Genomic DNA, 19,918 nt, shown 5'->3' on the forward strand with positions numbered 1-19,918 from the left:
CAAATATATCATTGATCCCCAAAGAAGGACAGGACTTGACCAATGTTAAAAACTACAGACCTATCTCTGTACTTAATAATGACTACAAGATTTTTGCAAAGATCTTGGCGGAGAGAATAAAGGGGTGGCTAGCCGAAGTTATTGGAGAAGAACAAGCAGGCTTTTTACCAAATAGACAAATCAGAGACAACCTAAGGACAGTCATAAACGCTATAGAATACTATGACAGGCGATGTGATAAGGAGGTTGGTTTCTTTTTTGTAGACGCTGAAAAAGCATTTGACAATTTGAACTGGGACTTTATGTTTGCCACCATGGAACAGCTACAAATGGGGGAAAGGTTCATAAGAGCAGTGAGAGAAATTTATAGAGACCAGAGTGCAGCAATTGTGGTGAATGACGAGCTGACTAAAAAACTGATTATTGGAAAGGGTACAAGACAAGGTTGCCCGCTATCCCCATTGTTGTTTATTTTGGTTCTTGAAATTTTGATGATGCAGATTAGAGAAGATAATGCGATCCGTGGTATAAAGATAAAGACTTTTCCTATAAGGTCAGAGCGTTTGCAGATGATATAATGTTAATTGTGGAAGATCCAATTGAAAACATGCCTAAGGTAATAGAAAAAATAAAAGAGTTTGGAGACTTGGCAGGTTTCTATGTAAACAAAAAGAAATCAAAGATTTTATGTAAGAATATGATTAAACAAAAGCAACAGTTATTAACGGAAATAACAGACTGTGAGGTAACAAGTAAGGTGAAGTACTTGGGAATTGAATTGACTGCAAAAAATATAGATCTATTTAAGAATAACTATGAGAAATTATGGACTCAAATAGAGCATGATTTGATCAAATGGAATAGGCTGAACTTGTCATGGTTGGGAAGAATTGCAGTAATCAAGATGAACGTGTTACCAAGAGTTATGTTTCTGTTACAGACGATACCAATCATTAGGGACTCCAAGCAATTTGATAAATGGCAGAGGAAAATATCAGAGTTTGTGTGGGCAGGCAGGAAGCCTCGAGTGAAAATGAAAGTGTTACAGGATGCAAAAGAAAGAGGGGGAAGGCAACTGCCCAACTTGAGACTTTATTATGATGCAATCTGTCTGGTATGGTTGAAGGATTGGATCACATTGAAAAATCGCAAACTGCTGGCCTTAGAGGGATACAAAAAATTATTTGGATGGCATGCATACCTATGGTATGATAAAGTAAAAGCAGATTCTATGTTCCTGCATCACTATATTCGGAGAAGCCTCTTCACAATTTGGAAGAAGTACAAAGAATACCTACAAGAAGGAATTCCCTCCTGGGTGGTTCCATATGAAGTAATAGATCCAAGAACGGTCGATAATGAACAACAATGTTTAACGTATAAGGAGATAACTCAAATAGAATCCTTTAAAATAAGAATAAGAACGCAACAAGAGATGTCTCCAAACTACGACTGGTTTCAATATAGACAAGTTAGAGATCTTTATTACTCAGACTGTGCGAAGGGAGGGATAAGGATGGAAGACTCAGAATTAGAGAAAGTAATTTTACAAGAAGACCAAAAGGAAATTTCTAAGGTCTACAAAGTGTTGTTAAAATGGTATACTGAAGATGAGACAGTCAAAGTGCAAATGGTGAAGTGGGCTATAAACTTTAACAAAGAAATAACAATGGAGGCGTGGGAATACTTGTGGAAACATACATTGAAAATCACGACATGTACCAATATTAAAGAGAATATTTACAAAATGATTTACCGTTGGTATCTGACGCCAAAGAAGATTGCGCTAGGGAACTCGAATATGTCTAATAAATGCTGGAAATGTAAAAAACATGAGGGATCAATGTATCATATGTGGTGGACTTGCGAGGTAGCTAGGCAGTACTGGGGGGAAATAATAAGAGTAATGAGTGAGATTTTACAATTTCAAGTTAACAAGAACCCAGAACTCCTGCTACTGAACTTGGGAATGGAAGACATCCCAGCACAACATAGGACATTGATATTCTATATGACGGCAGCAGCCAGACTTTTGTATGCGCAGAAGTGGAAAGTACAAGAAGTGCCAACTACTGAGGACTGGATTTACAAATTGCTGTACATGGCGGAGATGGACAAAATGACAAGAAACTGAGAGACCTTGATCCAGGGCAGTTTAACACGGACTGGGGAAAGCTGAAACAATATTTGGTGAAAAAATGGGAGGTGGGAGGAGAACTGTGGCAGTTTGAAAATTATTGAGGTACACAGGAGGAGAGAAGTGACTATACCGAGGGGGTGGAGAGTTAATGGAAAAATTCTAAGCAACTTTATATGATTTTTAAGTATTATATTAAGTAGCAATAGCGTTGATACTATGAGAATTAATGGGATAGAAATTAACTAATCTATATTTTTTGGAAAGATAACCGTATAACATAGAGTGAATATATACATACATACGTAAATTCAACAATAAGTGTGTATAATAAGTATGTGTATAGAAGTATTGGAATTGATGTATAAAGGGGGGCAAATTGTTTGTCCCATATTGAAGAGAATAGAAGGAGTAAGATAAAACACAGGTTATCAAAATGAATATTATTAGTAGTTTTAATGAAGAAGATAGATTAAGAGGATTTTATTTATATGACAATTTATATGACAATTTATATGTGAAAGGAAGTGGAAATAGTGCTTAGAAGAATCTGAAAGTATATTATAATAAACAAATAAAATAAATATGAAGGAGTAGAGCGAAAGTGGATAGGGGGTTGGAAAACTGTTGGAAGTCAATAAAAAGGGGGGGGAAGGGAGGGGGTTAGAATTAGAAAAAATTAAAGAATGTGATTATAATTGTTATTATATGTTTCTAATCCAATAAAAATTCTTTTTTAAAAAAAAGGAATTCTATATTTATACTAATATCTTCATTAATTGTTACATTGTCTTTATCCCCTTGGTTGAAGTTTTCCACTTTTGTATTGAGTCTCAATACCAGGAGAGCTTCCATAGTTTGTGCATTTGCCGGCTCTGGCAGAGTGGCTTCTAGTAGAGCAAGGGTGCAGTCTGCAGATGTCTCTGCAGTGTCAATCCCTTTCTGCTCCTGCTGGCCCTCCTGGTTCCTGGTCCTGGTCCCACAGGACAACGCTCTAGGTCAAGTCACTCTCAGCAAGAACTCTCTGAGTAGGAGTCATCCATCTGGTCAGAGGAGGAGAGACAAATCAGAAATACTCCTGGAAAACGCTGTTTCGTTTCAATAAAGCAGCTTCTGGAACAGTGAACCAAATCTAGGGAACCAGCTTATAACAACACCCTCCCACCAAAAAGTTTGTGTTTCGTTTCGGCCCTTATCGTGCAGTGGCAGCGGCAGGCACGCAGGCTGGCACTGGACAAGAAGCATCTTGTTTTCCTTACTGGCATTGTCTACCAATAGAATCCCAAGGGGAGCAAGCCTATACGTTATGTTAACCACTTAATTAATTCTTTTAGCAGAAAGGGGAATGTGCACAATGCGCAAGATGGCATCTTTTTTTCGGCACTGCCCAGGCAATGGCATTGTCTCCCTGCCAACTGGGTCCTTGCAAGGGGAGGAGCACCAACCCCTCCCTGCCTATCAGCTTTGGAAACGGTCGTGTAATTCCACTGGAGGGAAGAGGGACTATTCATCTTTTATTTTTGCAGTGCCCTGACCTGGATAGCCCAGGTGAGCATGACCTCATAAGATCTCAGAAGCTAACCAGGATCAGCCTTGGTTAGTAATTGGATGGGAGACCTCCAAGGAAGACCAGGATTGCAAAGGCAAGCAATGGCAAACCACCTCTGTTAGTCTCTTGCCATGAAAACCCCAGCAGGGGTTGCCATAAGTCAGCTGGGCAACAGCTTCGTCTTCCTGCCAATCGTGTCTTTCTAAACACCTCTGAGAGGAAGGGTCTCACAGCAGCTCCAACCTCAGACCCATGGTCAGCCACTGCCATAGTGTGTGTGTGCCCACCAACACTTGCCTTCTTCGAAGTCCGTTGCTGTGTGTGTGTTTGTGGTGTACTTGAAGGAAAACTTGGTGGATCAATGGTTTTGAGGGAGGGGGACAAATCATTGATGCGGGTTTTGGTTAAGCATGAAAGCAGCTGCCCCAAAGCCTTGTTTCCCCAACCCCCCACCCAAAAAGAACAGCGTGCTCGTGCGCAGCCAACACTCGCCTCACCTTGACACCTTCCTCAAGTGTCCTTTGAAGTCCATAAACACTGAACCCTCTTTGTGTGTTCAAACTTAGTGAGTTGATGGTTTAGAGGGAGGGCTGTGTTCTGTGCAATTTTGGTGTTAAGTGCAACAACAGCTGCGCCCAAGAGTTTTGAAGGTTTCATTGTAAATAATGGAGCCAAAACTAATAATCAAAAAGAGTCCAGTAGCACCTTTAAGACTAACCAACTTTATTGTAGCATAAGCTTTCGAGAATCACAGTTCTCTTCATCAGATGCATCTGACGAAGAGAACTGTGATTCTCGAAAGCTTATGCTACAATAAAGTTGGTTAGTCTTAAAGGTGCTACTGGACTCTTTTTGATTTTGCTACTACCGACTAACACGGCTAACTCCTCTGCATCTAAAACTAATAATGATTAAAAACACCAAAATCCAAACATATTTGAGCCAAACCGGCAACGCTCCACCTGGAAAACACTACTAATGGTAAGTTGTTCATTTGAAAACCCTGGATACAAAACCGAAATGAAAATTTTCTCAGTGTGCACCTCTAATACGAGGGCAAAGGAGCATCGTCATATGTGAATGCGGCTGTATTTTATTTTAAAAATCTGGCTGCAGGTTTCAAAATAACCTCTAGAGGGCAGCACACAACCATCCAACTAAATATCCAGCCATTTTGTCAACTGATGTCAGTTTACAAAAACCCTGATATCTGAGTCAGTGCAGAAAAAAAAAACCCAAAGCACTAAATTTCAACAAAGGTATTGTGCCACCCGTTGTTTGTTAGCTACTGCCTACTATATCAGATCCACAAAGCAGCTTGCAACCTTTATATATCAGAGGAGAAACGTTTCGGCTCAAAGTTCAGGGTTTGGAGGGAGTGCGGTTAAGGTTGCCAACTTACCTGGCATGTTGGGCAGTCTCCTGCTGGTGCCTCCTGGCTCCCGTCGCTGCTTGAATGATTTTGATGACTCAAGAAATCCCAGAGTGCCAAGGACGTCCCTTCCAGTTTGAAGTCAGAAGTGACATCCACATACCAATGATGTCTTTTTTCTCCCACAGAGGCAAAGCTACATATTTAGGGCATTTTAATCCCACCTGTCTTCTAAGGAACTCAGGGAAGCATATGTGATGCTACTCCCTTCTGTTTGTCCCCCTAACAACTCTGTGATGTAGGCTAGGCTGAGAGAGGGTGGCTGGCCCAAGGTCACCTTTTCACAGGTTATGATGATGTGTGAGTGGGCAAAGGAGTGTGCGGGAGTGAGAAGACGTTTATGCAATCCCTGTGCCTGTTTACTAAATTTAACTTAGTTCAATGGGCCTTACTGAGTTTCTCCTCAAGAGACGTCTTACACAAGAACGCTCACGGGTAGGGAAACTCAATGCTAGCCAGGAAGCGTAGTTTAAAAAGACAGAGCTGAAGGCTCTGTCAATTTCACCTCTCTACAGAGCTGGCAAAGATCGCTCCTCAGAGGGTTTGTTAATTTCCTCTTCGCCTCCCCCAAAAGCTCTGTCAATTTTGCCTCCCTGAAAGGGTGTAAATTAACAAAACTTCTGAGGTGGGATCTTTGCCTGCTCTGTAGAATGTGAGTCTGGGGATGTAAGTTTAGTTGCTGGTCCCAATTCCTCTAGTGGGAAGTTCCAAAGACAATGTTTAGTTTAATTTGAACAAGAGAGACAGAGCTCTGAAAGGAGGTGTCTTTAATATTTGCTTTCTTTATAATACTCAAGCAAAACATAAACAGAGGCATAAACATAAAGCATAAACACTAAGGCGTAAAGGCATAAAGCATAAACACTACTTCAGCAAACAGCACAATTGTTGATTTTATGTTTTTGTGATTTTAACGTATTTTTTAATGTTGCTAGCCGCCCTGAGCCCATTTGTGGGGAGGGCGGGGTATAAATCAAATCAAATAAATAAATATTAAATAAACCACTAAACCTGCACCCACTTCCCAGAAGGCTGCTTGCACATTTCCCCCCCAAGGCTGCACCCCAAATTTCCAGCTAGAAATTCCATCTTTATCTGTCTCTCTCTCTCTTCTTTATCACATTTCTCTTAATTCAAATTGACAACTGGCTCCAACCTATTTCCATACCCTTTCCTGCTAGTTAGAATATGTCACTTCCTCAAGTTCAGATGGATCTCGCACATCCAAAGCTGGAGACAGAGTTGCACGTGAAGCTTATTGAATCAAACGATTGGTCTATCAGAAGTCAATAGAGGCCCCTTCTGCACTCCAGACTTACTCCTCATTTTTCAAGAAGTCAGGCCGAAACCAATGTAATTGCCTTGGCCATGTTACCTCCGCACCTTTTCCCTGTAATGGTGGTGTGGTATTACTTTATTTATTCTGCTCTGTACTCAAATAAATCAGAATTGAAGCGCACTGGCACTGTTCTATCACCAGTGGCATAATCGGTGGCATCAGTTATCTCCACAATGAGACTGGTGGCGTCACTTTAAATTTTTTTCCCCCTTTTGCACATGCTAAACTGATGCATCTCTGGAATGCTGAAGGGGTTGCTATTCCAGAATTTCTTCCTCTCGGCCCCCTCTTTGTTTATCTGATTGGCTGATTTGGGCTCTGTTCTTCCCCCTGTACAAAATCCCAGCCCTACAAACAGGGGGAAATGAAAGCAATGAAAGCTATGGGGAATCTTGCATCTCCTGCACACTTGCAAATCATCGGTGCATTGATTCAACACGGGATTTAGAAAAGAAAAAGAGGAGAGGGAAGAGGGGAGAGAGGAGGGAGAGGGATGGAAAGGAGGGAAGAGGGAGTGGCCGGGTAGACGAGAGTGGCCAATCGCAAAGAAGTTGGGCTGGCAGGGGGCGGGAGAGGGGCAGAAGAGGGCTAAACACTAAAAACCAGCATAAAGATTATGCAAGGAGGAAAGTGCCAACGAGAAAACAGCTTGTTTAAAAAGTCGGGGTGGGGGGGAGTGCTCCCAGAAAACGCAGGGGGAAGCCTCAAAAGTAATGGCACAAAATTGGGTGCAGATGGTTGCAAATAAACTGACGCAGTTTGAGAAACGAACCAGCGAAATTAACTGGTGCTGAAAGGGTCCGAATGGCAGCAACTCTTCAGGACTCAGGCTGCGGTCCTTCACATCACAGAGATCAGCTGTTTTTAAAAAGGCATTAGGAAGAAAAATTTGTGAGCATTTGTATGGCTCTTTATTTTTTATTTTTACTCAATTTTACTCAATTTTTATTTTTTACTCAATGGGGACCCAAAGTGGCTTGCGTCATTCTCCTGTCCTCCATTTTTTCTCTCTCACAACAATCCTGTGAGGTAGGTTACGTCAGAGAATGTGACCTGCGTAAGGTCATCCAGAGAACTTCCATGGCAGAATGGGGAAATGCATCTAACCTGAGTGGCCCAGATCCTAGTCCACCACCCTAACCACTACACCACACCAGCTCTGTTTGCAATGACAAGGATGTCCTCCCTCTCCCATAATAAGAGCAGGTGTAGCATAATAGTTAAGTGGTTGGGCTGCAAGTCTGTTCTCTGCTGGTTCGAATCTCATTACCTCATTGCTGGTGGGATTGTGTCTACATTAAACAGTTTTGGAGTGATGTGTGTAAATACGTACAAGAGATAACCACCTATCAGATACCTCTTCAGCCTGAAGTGATCTTGCTAAATGATTGGTGTGCAGTTCCCATCCCGAAAGAAAGAAAGGCTCTAATAGCGCTACTGTTGGCAGCAGCTAAATCTGTTATTGCGACAGCTTGGAAAAGCGAGAAGGGCCCAACCATCTCCAACTGGTTATTGAAAGTCTGGGATTTATTTATTTTAGCCAAATTAACTGATTACACTAAGCAATGAGAAAATCCAGACTACAAATCCCACTTTATGGAATTTTGGTTCCCAGTTCTAGACTTTCTGTCACAAGATGATTCTACTAAACAACTTGTTAAATCTAGAGACTGTTTTGATGTTCTACTTAGCTTGTAACTACTTGATTTCTAATGTTTAACTTTATATACTATTGTCTGTTCTTGTACATTCTTACAGTTTAAAATAAAAAATATATTTAATTAAAAAAAAATCTCACTACCGCCATGCACTCACTTGGTGGCCTTGGGTAAGCCATTCCCCTCAGCCCCACCTCCCCAGCTGCATTGGGGGGATAGCAACACTGACTGGGGCATGAATTTGTCCAGAAGAGCAGTATACAAATGAACTGTTGTTGTTAAGCCCTATATAGCTTAATATGTTTTAAATCACTTTATTGTTGTTGTTATTGATGTTGTATTATTGCTATTATTGGACTTGGGAAGGAAGGCAGCATGGTATAGCCTGATCACGTCAGATCTCGGAAGCTAAGCAGGTTCAGTACTTTGGTGGGCAACCACCAAGGAAGACTCTGCAGAGGAAGGCTTATGGCAAACCACTTCTGCTTCTCACTTGCCACGAAAGCCCCTTGCTGGGGCCGCTATAAGTCGGTTGGAACTTGACAGTTCGAGGAATCAGGGGCACCCTGTGAAATTGATGGGCAACAGAGTCAGGAGAAACAAAAGGCAATACTTTTTTACTCAACGAGTAGTTAAATTGTGGAATTCACTGCAAGAGGATGAAGTAAAGGCCACAAGGATAAATGGCTTTAAAAGGGGGTTCAACAGATTCGTGGATGGTAGATAACAACAACAACAACATTTGATTTATATACTGCCCTTCAGGATGACTTAACACCCACTCAGAGCGGTTTACAACGTATGTTATTATTATCCCCACAACAAAACCCCCTGTGAGGTGGGTGGGGCTGAGAGAGCTCTGAGAGAGCTGTGACTAGCCCAAGGTCACCCAGCTGGCTTCAAGTGGAGGAGTGGGGAATCAAACCTGGCTTTCCAGGTTAGCATCCCGCGCTCTTAACCACTACACCAAACTGGCTCTCCAGATCCATCAATGGCTACTAGCCATAATGAGTAAAGGGAGCTTCCATATTCAGAGGCAGTCAACCTCTGAAGCCCTGGGCTAAGAGGCAGGGCTTGGATTCAGTCTCCTGCTTGCTGCTCCTCCAGGGCAACGAGTTGGATACTGCGTGAAACAGGATGCTGGTATTAGCCAGACGGCTGGTGTGATCTGCCAGGACTCTTCTTGTGTTTCATTAATAAATTCACAGAACGTGTGGTACGACTGTCCTTGTTAGACTAGAGTCAGACAAAAGATTTTTGAAAGAGTAGAAGGGGGCATGGTAAGGACATAATTGGTAATGATGTCTGTCCCACATATCATCCTACATCTAAATTGGCTTTGGAGGTGTTCGTAGTGGTTTGAAAACCTGCAAATCATGTTTGCCCAGAGAAGCTAGTGGGACCGAAGGCACCTGCATGTATGTGTATAAGATGGGCAATGCTGCCTCTATCGTCCTTAATTCTGTCTCTCACTGATGATTCACACATGTGAATCAAACGACATCCTCACTTCAGAAAACAACAACAGAGTTTTGCACAGAAAGCACCTAATTTCTCAAGTCCTGAAAGTCTGAGCTCTGCAAAAAAATAGGATGTGAAACTCCTGAGAATGCTGAAATCACAAAGTTCATTTTTGTGGTTGTGTGTTATCTGTCAGCCCTGGGACTGGCTTTGCCACTGCAGAAACAGAGCTGTCCGTGCAGAACTGAGAGCTAGAACCTGGTGCCAAAGAAAGGCAATTTGCTCCGACAAGAATGAGTCCACCTGAAGAAAGCAAGGATAATTTGACAATGTTCGTTGCGAGGTTTGTGGTGTGCACCATACTGAGTCTGTCATTTGCTGTCGGGGTCCCTGGGAATGCCTTTGTGATCTGGACAATTTGTCGACGAATGAAGCAGCGTTCCCTGTCTGTCACGCTGATCCTGAATCTAGCCATTGCTGACGTCCTCGTTCTTGTGACCTTGCCAATCTGGATTTATTCTTTTGCCAACGCCTGGATCTTTGAAATCATCACTTGCAAGGCCCTTGTCTTTGTCGTTTACTGCAACATGTACGCAAGCATATTCCTGATCACAGCCCTGAGCTTGGAAAGGTTTATGGCGGTCTTTCGCCCCTTCACTGTTCAACGGAGAACCAACAAGATGTTCGTCCACCTAGTGACGCTTTTCATCTGGATTTTCTCCATTGCTTTTGGAGCACCCATCCTTTCATTTCAGGAAACAGAGGAGACAGACATTGGCCTACAGTGTACCTCTCGCAACTATCATTCCAACTCTCAGAGGGTGGCCTGTCTCTTGCTGGAGTCCCTTGTGGGCTTTCTGGTTCCGTTTGCCATTATATCCATCTGCTACGTGTGCATTGCCAAACGAATCAGCCACATGACGGGCTCGTCGAAGCAACGATCGACCAGGCTGGTCGCTTCTGTGGTGGTGTCCTTTGCTCTCTGCTGGCTCCCCTATCATGTCTTTAATCTCATGAGCATCGCTTCTGCCGCGATGGAAGATTCAGACAAAAAGGCGTCAGAACTGCTGGAAGATACTGCAAACCGGGGGACCTACATTGCAGGGGCGATCACATTTCTTAGCAGCTGCGTAAACCCCCTTCTCTACGCCTTTGCGGCCAGGAACTTCCAAAGCAGTGTGAGATTTACCAAGCTGTCCAAACTGTTTGAACAAATGAATCCAGTAACGAAGCCGGAAGGGACAAAAGAACTCTGCGTCATCAATGGAAAAGAGGAGACTTTGACAAGCACAGAATTGATCTAAGCAAGGTATGTACCCTGGAGGGCGCTTAGATCTGCAGGAAAACATCTACTGGTGGTCCCTGACACTAGGAAGGCTTGACGGGCCTCGACCAGGGCCAGGGCATTTTCAGTCCTGGCCCCAACTTGGTGGAACTCTCTGTCGGAGGATACTCGGGCCTGACAAGACCTCGTGTCCTTCCGGCGGGCCTGTAAGACAGAGATGTTCCACCAGGCATTTGGTTTGAGGCCAGTACTCAGATCCACCGATTGGCCTCCCGCCTGTCTCCTATTGGGGGGGGGGCTATATTGAGTCATCTGCCCCATGTAGGAACGGTGGCTAATCTCGCACCAACTCACGTCTCCACCCCTCCTCTTGTGATTAGCAAAGAGGGGTGAAGTGAACCTGGGACATAGTGCAGAGTCAGAACATAGTGCAGAGTTTGTTTTTATGCTGTTAAATCTGGCTTTTATCATTATTTAATGTACCGTTTTATCAATGTGTTTTTATCTGTGTGTTGTAATCCACCCTGAGCCCGTCCATGGGGAGGGCAGACTATAAAATCAATCAATCAATCAATCAATCAATCAATCAATCAATCAATCAATCAATCAATCAATCGACGATGACAACAACAATGATGATGATGATGATGATGATGATGATGATGATGATGATGATGATATGCCTATAGGACCTTGGTGATAATGGGCTCTTCTGCTCGATCCCATATCAGATCCCTAGAGAGAGTCATTTCATTCCAAGGAGCATAGGTTTCTCTTAATTCCTCTTCACCCAATTTCTCCCTGCAATGCAACAATCCATTTCTTTTTCCTCTTTTCTAAAGATTTGTAGACAGCTTCTAATCAATTCTATTTTGATCAAAGAGAAATTTGAAAAGAGGAGGGCCAGGCATGGAGTTTCTGCAACATTTCGGAATTTCGCTCTGCAGATGCTCAGAGGCAGGCAGTGTCCTCCCAAACCTTCCTGTCCTCCTTCCCAGCCTCCTATTAGAACACCCCTCTGTGACATAAAACAAATTCAAGGGCCGAAGTTACAAAAGGGGGTGTTGACTTCAAAGAGAAATGATCGAGAAACTATTCCCTCTTTTAAAAAGCGGAGAAAGAAGATAAGAGGAATCAACGGCTATATCTTTAAAAAATAGATTTTAGAAAAAGAAATTCCCCTTCTCATAACTCTAACCCCAGCCAAGAACTCATAATACTTAAAGTGGCGGAGAAATTCGTCTCCCCTGCCCTGCCTTCATGAAATCCTCCAGCACATTCAAAATTATCCATAGTCAAATGCCCTGTTCACTCTGCCTCTTCCTTCTGTCGGAAGATATGGGCCTCTTTGCCCAGCCTATGTGTTGGTGGATAAAGTTGCAGAGTTTAATATTAGTGCAGTGGAAATAAGTAGACAGACTCCTGTGTTGTTTAGCCCTAGAAAAATACTTTTACTACATATCAGGGGAAAGGGTACATTGGTTAGAAAATAAATGAATAGCTATCAATCTACGTCTTGATGGTTAACTAGAACAAGATAGACTGAACTGCAGACTGAAGACTGGACAAAGAGCAATAAAATTTAATTTAATTTAATTTAATTTATTATATTTATATTCCGCCCTCCCCGCTTTCGCAGGCTCAGGGCGGATAACAAAATACAAATATCACATACCATTAAAAACATTTAAAAGCACTATGTCCTATCATATATGATGTCATCTATTTACATATAAATAATTAAAAAGCAGCACATAACATAGATTTAGTGTTTCGCACAGCAGTTCTACCAGAGCAAATACATACAGTAATAATGAGTGTGGAAACAGCATCTGCGTTCACATAGGGGTGATGGTTTAACACCCCCCCCTCCATGGGGGGGGCACCGCCCGGCGTCAGCCATATGCCTGGCGGAATAGCTCTGTCTTACAGGCCCGGCGAAATGCAAGCAAGTCTTCCCGGGCCCTAGTCTCGCAAGACAGAGCATTCCACCAGGCCGGGGCCAGGACTGAGAAGGCCCTGGCCCTGGTCGACGCCAGGCGGGCCTCCCTAGGGCCAGGGACACTTAAAAGATGCTTTCCACCAGATCGGAGAGTCCTCCGGGGCTCATACGGTGAGAGACGCCCCCCCCCAAATAAACTGATTCATCCAATAGATCAACCTAGATCCCTTCATTAAGACCAAAGACTCCCCTTTTCTATGGCAGGAACGTTTACTGGAGGCCCAAGTGGTCCTATGCTAACTAGCTATCTGACTAAACAAACAGAACAACAATTTAACTCGTTCATGACCAAACATAGGACACTTGCAAAAATCCCAACACCATGCCCCTTAGGAAAAGTCAACATCCCCTCCCTAAAACATCAACAACGCTTATTTTACTGTGCCTGTATCGTTCACAGTCCCACAGATAAATGACTGGAAAGGAATGCCCACTTGAAATAAACAGAAGCTCCAAACAGCCATGCCAGTCCGCAGAACAACCCCAAAGCAATGGAAATGCCCTTTTAGTAAAAGCAACCAAAGTGACATGATATAGCGGGTGAGGTTTTGAATGTTGATTAGGAATGGGAGGTGTCTTTGGAAGAAATTTTGGAAAGGCCTTCTTGGGCAGCTTTCTCAAACTATCCCTTTGTGCTTCATCAGCGAAGAGGCTTCCTTCCTATCACCCCATGACCACTGATCAAGATAGTAGAGTGTGCTGAATGTGTGTGATTTGGAGCTCATCCGTCATAAATGACACCTGATCTATTTTGACATTTAAGGTTCCTGGGTATGAACTGAAGGAAACTGTTGCAGTCAGTATATTGACAGCTCCTTGCTTCAGAAGCTGGTGCAGGGCAGACTCCTGCAGCATGTGAGATGTGCGGGCAGAAGGATCTTGGGGATATATAAGTGTGCATACAGCATGCCTGTTTTCAGAGCCAGTTTGGAGTAGTGGTTAAGAGCAGCAGGACTCTAATCTGGAGAGCCAGGTTTGATTCCCCACTCCTCCCCCTGAAGCTGGCTGGGGGACCTTGGATCAGTCTCAGTTCTTCCAGAGCTCTCTCAGAGCCAAGCTAGAAGTGACAAATGACACTTGAATGGCAAGTTAACAGACTCATGTGTATTCCTCCCTGTTCACTTGTGCTCCACTTGCGCTCCAGTTGATCATTTAATATATTCCTCCCCGTTCACTTGCGCTCCACTTGCACTCCACTTGATCACATAGAGCGCATGTGGAGCGCAAGTGAACAGGGAGGAATACACGTGAGTCTGTTCACTTGCCATTCAAGTGTCATTCATCACTTGTAGCTTGGCCCTCAGCCCCACCCACCTCACAGAGTAATTGTCATGAGCATAATAACAACACACTTCGTAAACCGCTCTGAGTGGATATTAAATTGTCCTGAAGGGCGGTATATAAACTGGATGTTGTTGTTGTTGTTATTGGGCATGGTTTGCTGGTAACATAAGTTGCACGGGTAGCAGGGGGGACCAGAGATAGCTCAAGCTTGATTTGCTGTCCTAGAAAAATGTACTGTTCCCATCTTCTTGTATGTGAGAAGGATGCCATCTCAAACAGCAAAGGGGGGAAAGCAGGGGTTTGCAATGGGAAGGGGGAATCTGTGGAAATTTCCACCACCACCTCTTCTGCAAACGGAAATGCCCTTCTATCTGAATGGTAGCTGGAGACTTGCTAGATTTTTATAGAAGTGGATGAACACTTTGCTTTAAGCGCCTGAATGGAAAGTAAGGCTGCCAAATGTTTGGAAGCAGAAAAGAGCAAGAGTTCAGTAGAACCGATAAGACTAACAGAATTACTTACCTTTACCTTTTTATGAGCTTTTGCACAGAGTGGTAAGCCGCAGTACTGTAGCCCAAGCTCTGCTCACAACCTGAGTTCGATCCTCAGGGAAACTGATGACAAGTGCAAGCAGAGAACTTTAAGCTTTTGTTTTTGCCTTTTTGGGAAGCCAAATTTAGAACATAAACCAGCAAAAGTTAGGTAGTGCTTAATAAACATTCTGAATTTCTTTTGGTGTCGATGGTATGCATAACTCTCACATAATTAAAAGATAGGGGCTGGTTTCTACTCTTCCTCTTTCCTTAAACTGATCATCCTTCGGTTTTATGATAACAATGTTGTTGGGGAAATTGTTAAATTTCTTAGTATACCAATTTGAGCCACACCCCCTCTTTCTTAGTTTGAATAATTAACCAAGGCTTCAAAACTGATGATCTCAGAAGTAAAGTTTATTTTCCAATAAACCTGACGCACATAATAGACAGCCAAGTGCATCCCAAAGTCTGGTAGCTTCCACTTTTATACTTTTCAAAAGGGGATATAGGTAAACAATTTTATTTATAGAACAAGAAATTATCACATGAATACATAAACGGTCAAGTGAATATATAAACAGTCACGTGAAAGTTACATGATGTTCAAACATGATGGATTGACAGGTTAAGTTCATATCTGCTTTGGGTCAAATACCATAATCTCCTAAGACTCCAGTAATATCTAGACTAGACATGGGCATGAACAGAAAAAAAACCCCGAATATGGTGTTCGTTGTTCATTGTTCGTTGCCATCCACGAACAGCGAACACTGACAAACATGATCTTGTCACGAACATGTTTGTTGTTCGTTGTTCGTGGGGGCCAGCAGGCTCTCATCCAGCCATCAAGATCCCTACTGCACCACTCCCAGAAACCCTACCTGAGCAGACAGCAGGAAATGTACCAATAATAAATAATAGCTTGGCCCCAGAGCCTGGCAGCAGCCCTGGAACTTGAAGAGGTAGATCCCTACCACACCACTCCCAGAAACCCTACCTGAGCAGGCAGCAGGAAAGGTATGTTGAAATGTTATAGAAAAGATAAACATGGTGCCTACTCAAGAGCAACATGTAGATTTGTGTGACACCATCTCTTTTTTAAAAATGAAATTTACCACTGTAAGATGGTATCAGGACTAGAGATGGGCACAAACGGGAAAAAAATGAACATGATGTTCGTTGTTCGTTGCCATCCATGAACAGGGACTCACGAACAACCATGAACATGGCCCTGTTCACGAACATGTTCGTGGTTGGCTGTTCATAGGGGCCAGCAGGCTCTCCTCCAGCCATCATTCAAGTTTGGTCAAGATCCCTACTGCCCCACTCCCAGAAACCTGACCTGAGCAGGCAGCAGGAAAGGTACCAAAAATAAATAATAGCTTGGCCCCAGAGCCTGGCAGCTGCCCTGGAACCTGAAGGGGTAGATCTCTATCCCACCACACACAAAGAAAATTCAAGCTCCAATGCACTCACCCTGTCTCTCTAACAGCAGTTGTCTCTCCCTCTTGTAACAAATTTGGAGCTCCAGTCCACACTTGGAAGGAAGACCTGCATATCAAGCTAACTTGAGCTTAGAATGGGGTTTCCAGGGCAACAGCAGGAGTTCAGACAGAGTTCAGACAATCCCTGCCTGAGTTGTCATGGGAATTGATTGCAGGTGCCAGACTGTCTGGCTTGACGAACAGCAACGAATGAGGCTTGCAATGACCACCTGTTAGTTTAGAATGAGGGCCTCACGAACAGTTTTTTTGCGAACAGCCGAACAGGCTGTTCGTGGGCTTTTTTGCATTCGTAATGCTGTTCGTGCCCATCTCTAACTAGACATGTCTGGGAAAAGAAAATATCCAAGGCTGTGAGAGGCAAGAAGGAAAACATCCGATCTCTTATTCACTCAAGGCTTGATATGCTGACCTTCATCTCGTACTAACCAAGCACAGGAAGGAAAGAGTAAAATGGAATAATAAACATAAAATATGAGTAAGTGTATGTTAATCAGAGTCACTTTAGTTATTCCAGAGCAGCGCAAAAGTTGATGACATTTTTTTTAAAAAAAGGTAACCCAAAATTCCCTAACAAATGTCCAAAAGCTCTAGGTGATGCTGGAATTGTACAATTATGAGCCTTAAGGGGTCAGTTAATAAACTGAAATGCCAGACATTCTCATCTCTTAAAAGCTGTTGGGAGGGACAATTAACTTACACTGAGAGGTTGTGTTATCTAATGGTTACAGTGTTTGAATAGGATCTGGAGCAAGGTATCCCAAATCCTGATATTGTCAAGATGCCTGCTGGGTGATCTCAAGCTAGTTACACTCTCTTAACTTAGTCTATTTCACAGGAGCTGTGGGGGAGGAGAATAGAAAGTGTATATATGACAGACAGACGGACTGATGGAAGAATGGATAAGGACTGAGGATTTAATTCTCCTCTACTGTACCAGTCCCTGCCCCCCTCCTCGGCAGAAAGTCCCCTTGATAGTTTTAAGCCTTGATAGGAAAAAAATAGATACCCCTCTTCCAGGGAAAAAGACAGGCACAATATGGGTATCTGTCCTTTTCCCTAGGGCAAGTGTTCTTTTCAATCAGGGAAAAGATGCAGACGGAAAAGGTTTAACCCCCCCCCCCCGCCGGTGCTTCAGCCCAAATCCGTTTCTGGCTTCCCAGCATGCTCTTTAGGGCCAAACAACACATCAGCATTCAGTCACAAAAAGCCAAGAGTACATGCCATTTAGCCAGACATCTTGTGCAGATTCTTGCAGCGGAGGAAGAAGTTTACATTCTGGCGAACTGGAATTCAAACTCCAAATCTCTGGCTGCATCCCAGTTCAAGAGAAAGTCTTCAATCAGTTTCCCAGTGGGAATGATGCCGAGACCATCTTCTATCATGGTCAAATCTTGCAAGGAGGGCTGGTGTCAGCACATGGCGGAGTGGGGCAGCTGTCAGGGCCAGTGGCTTCTGGTGAGGCCCACTGCTGCAGACTCCCTACTCACGCATCTCCTCTGAAGCTTGCACTCACACCCTTCCACTGCCTGCTTGTGAGTGCTTTGTCCCCTCTGCTCCCAGCAGCATATGCTTCTTAATGCTACTGGAGAGGGGCATGTGGGTGGTGCATAAAGCATCAGCATTCCTGGTGGCCGTAGCAGTGGCGCTCCTAGCTGCACCCATCGCCCAGCACCATTGGGGAAAGGGCGTGCAGGCAGTGTAGGCAGCTGTGACTGCAGGTGGGGGGAAAGCTTGCAAGTGGGCAAAGGAAGGATGCATAAGCAGGTGGGTCATGCAGGGGGGAGGGCAAGGAGGGGAATCTAGTAGTGGGCAAGGTCCTCTGCCCAGGGACCTCTAAAACTTGCAAAAGCAAGCAGTTTTTTCCAGTAAGAGCCTGGTCTCCATATTGAGGCAGGGTGATTCTGTCTGCCAACAGGTGTAATGTGATGCCTTAGGAAACTTTCAGGGAAGTAGATCAGAGGGGTCTTCCAAGGTGTCTGCAGTCCGAGGAGTTCCTCTCATAGAAGGTGGCAAGCAAACCCGATTGTGATCATACTCTGCCTAGGATACAAGGAAGAGAGTAGAACTGGTTTTCAAGTACAGAAATTTTATTAAGCATTTTTTCATCCCCATCACAGGCTTCTCTCAAGACCATCTGTTACAGAAAGGACAATCATGATCACAAATGTCATCGCAGATCAGTCTTCACAAAAGGACATCACCGGGGAAAGGTCAACCCATCCGGAAACATACTTCCATACTCCTGGCTGGGCACTTCCTTTTTAATCCAGCAAGGCTGACTGCTTCCTGCCCAGCATCCCTGTGAAAATATACATAAAGGTGTCTGAGGAAGGCGTGTGTGTCTTATCTAATCCCTCCTCCAAACTGCTATCATCCAGTGCAATAAAAGGAGGCCAAACGATCTGGAAGTCTTCTGATTTCCCGTCTTGCATCTTGGAATTGATGGCAGCCTTTTCCCTGCAATTCAGGCTGCATCCACACATGGTTGACTATTGCGTCATCATAGTGCTGCCGCAATTTTTTGCAACAGGAATTGTCTACGCACAGGAAAATCCAGTTGAAAATCATTCTGTGCAAGTTTCTATGCGCTTTCTATTGTCGTTTCTATTTTTCTTTTCAAATAAAATTTATTTTTAAAAAAGAAAGAAAATCATTACTATAGCCAGGGCTCATTTCGAGGGGGACTGCACAGGAACGCAGTTCCGGCAGTCCCCCAAAGAGGTCACATGTCGGGTGGCCCCGCCCACCTGACTTTCGGCCATTTGGGGCCCGTTTCAGCCTGGATTGGGGCTGAAACGGCCCGGATCAGGCCTCTGACCGGTGGTGGATCACTCTCCCACTCAGCAGGGGCCCGATCCTGACCGTTTTGGGCCCCTTTTCAGCCATTTTCAGCCCCCTTTTGCCATTTTGGGCCCAATTTCAGCCCTGAATGGCCAGGATTGGATCCAAAACAGCCAGGATAGGTGATGTCAGAGGGCGTGGCATATGCAAATCAGTTATGCCAATGACACACTTCCGGTGATGGCAAGGGGCATGGCACATGCTAATGGGTTACGCTAATGAGTCATGCTAATGAGTTCCTCTAGCTCTTTTTCTAGGAAATGACCCCTGACTATAGCCCAATGAGAATGCAATATCCAATGATGTGTAGATGCAGGCTGCAGTTGCCCAGCTTTTAGACAACCATCAGCTAGCATGGGAACCCTCTTTCTCCCTAAGGACACAGAGTCCTAGCAGTGAACCCATTGTGAAGTAGCCATTCGCCGCTTTTACATCATATGTACAATCTTTCACCCACGATTCCGCTGGATGAAATTCATCCCTCCTGTTTGAAGCAGAAGCCTTTACACTTCAGCCTCATCTACCTCACAGGACTGTTGTGAGAGTAAAAGAGAGAACAGGAGAAGAGAAGGATGTAAGCTATTTTGGGTCTCCCCTGGAAGAAAGGTGGAGTAAAATCAGTAAGTTAGATAAAGGAATACATAGATTGTGCTGAGTGGCTGGGAACAGGCGGTGTCTCCGAGCGACTTTCCTCCATCTTCCCTGAAGCTGGTTCTCTGTTTAAACATGGATTCTGACTTTTTAAAAAGGGTGCGCATGTGTGTGAATGTATATTTAATGTAAATACTGTGCTTAAAAAAAAAAAGCCCGATGGGGCAGAAGTAAGACATTGCTAAATCAGCATTCTCTCTGTCAAATTGATTGCAAAGGCAAAGAAAAAGTTGGCTCA

The 19,918-nt window shown here is 43.8% G+C and overlaps 1 protein-coding gene across 1 annotated transcript; it reads left to right on the plus strand.

Moving 5' to 3' along the window:
• Positions 1-9,869: 9,869 nt before the first annotated feature.
• Positions 9,870-18,484, plus strand: LOC129344344 (leukotriene B4 receptor 1-like). The gene is made up of 2 exons (XM_055000948.1): positions 9,870-10,885; positions 18,306-18,484. Exon 1 carries the CDS (start codon positions 9,870-9,872, stop codon positions 10,878-10,880), a length of 1,011 nt encoding a protein of 336 aa, XP_054856923.1. The 3' UTR covers positions 10,881-10,885; positions 18,306-18,484.
• The last annotated feature ends 1,434 nt before the right edge of the window (positions 18,485-19,918 follow it).

This window comes from Eublepharis macularius, chromosome 16 (genome assembly GCF_028583425.1).
Source record: "Eublepharis macularius isolate TG4126 chromosome 16, MPM_Emac_v1.0, whole genome shotgun sequence".
In the NCBI taxonomy this organism is placed as follows: Eukaryota; Metazoa; Chordata; class Lepidosauria; order Squamata; family Eublepharidae; genus Eublepharis; species Eublepharis macularius.

What these genes read in the sequence shown, in the direction of transcription:
- LOC129344344 (XM_055000948.1), top strand. Translation starts at nt 9,870, where the DNA reads ATGAGTCCACCTGAAGAAAGCAAGGATAATTTGACAATGTTCGTTGCG.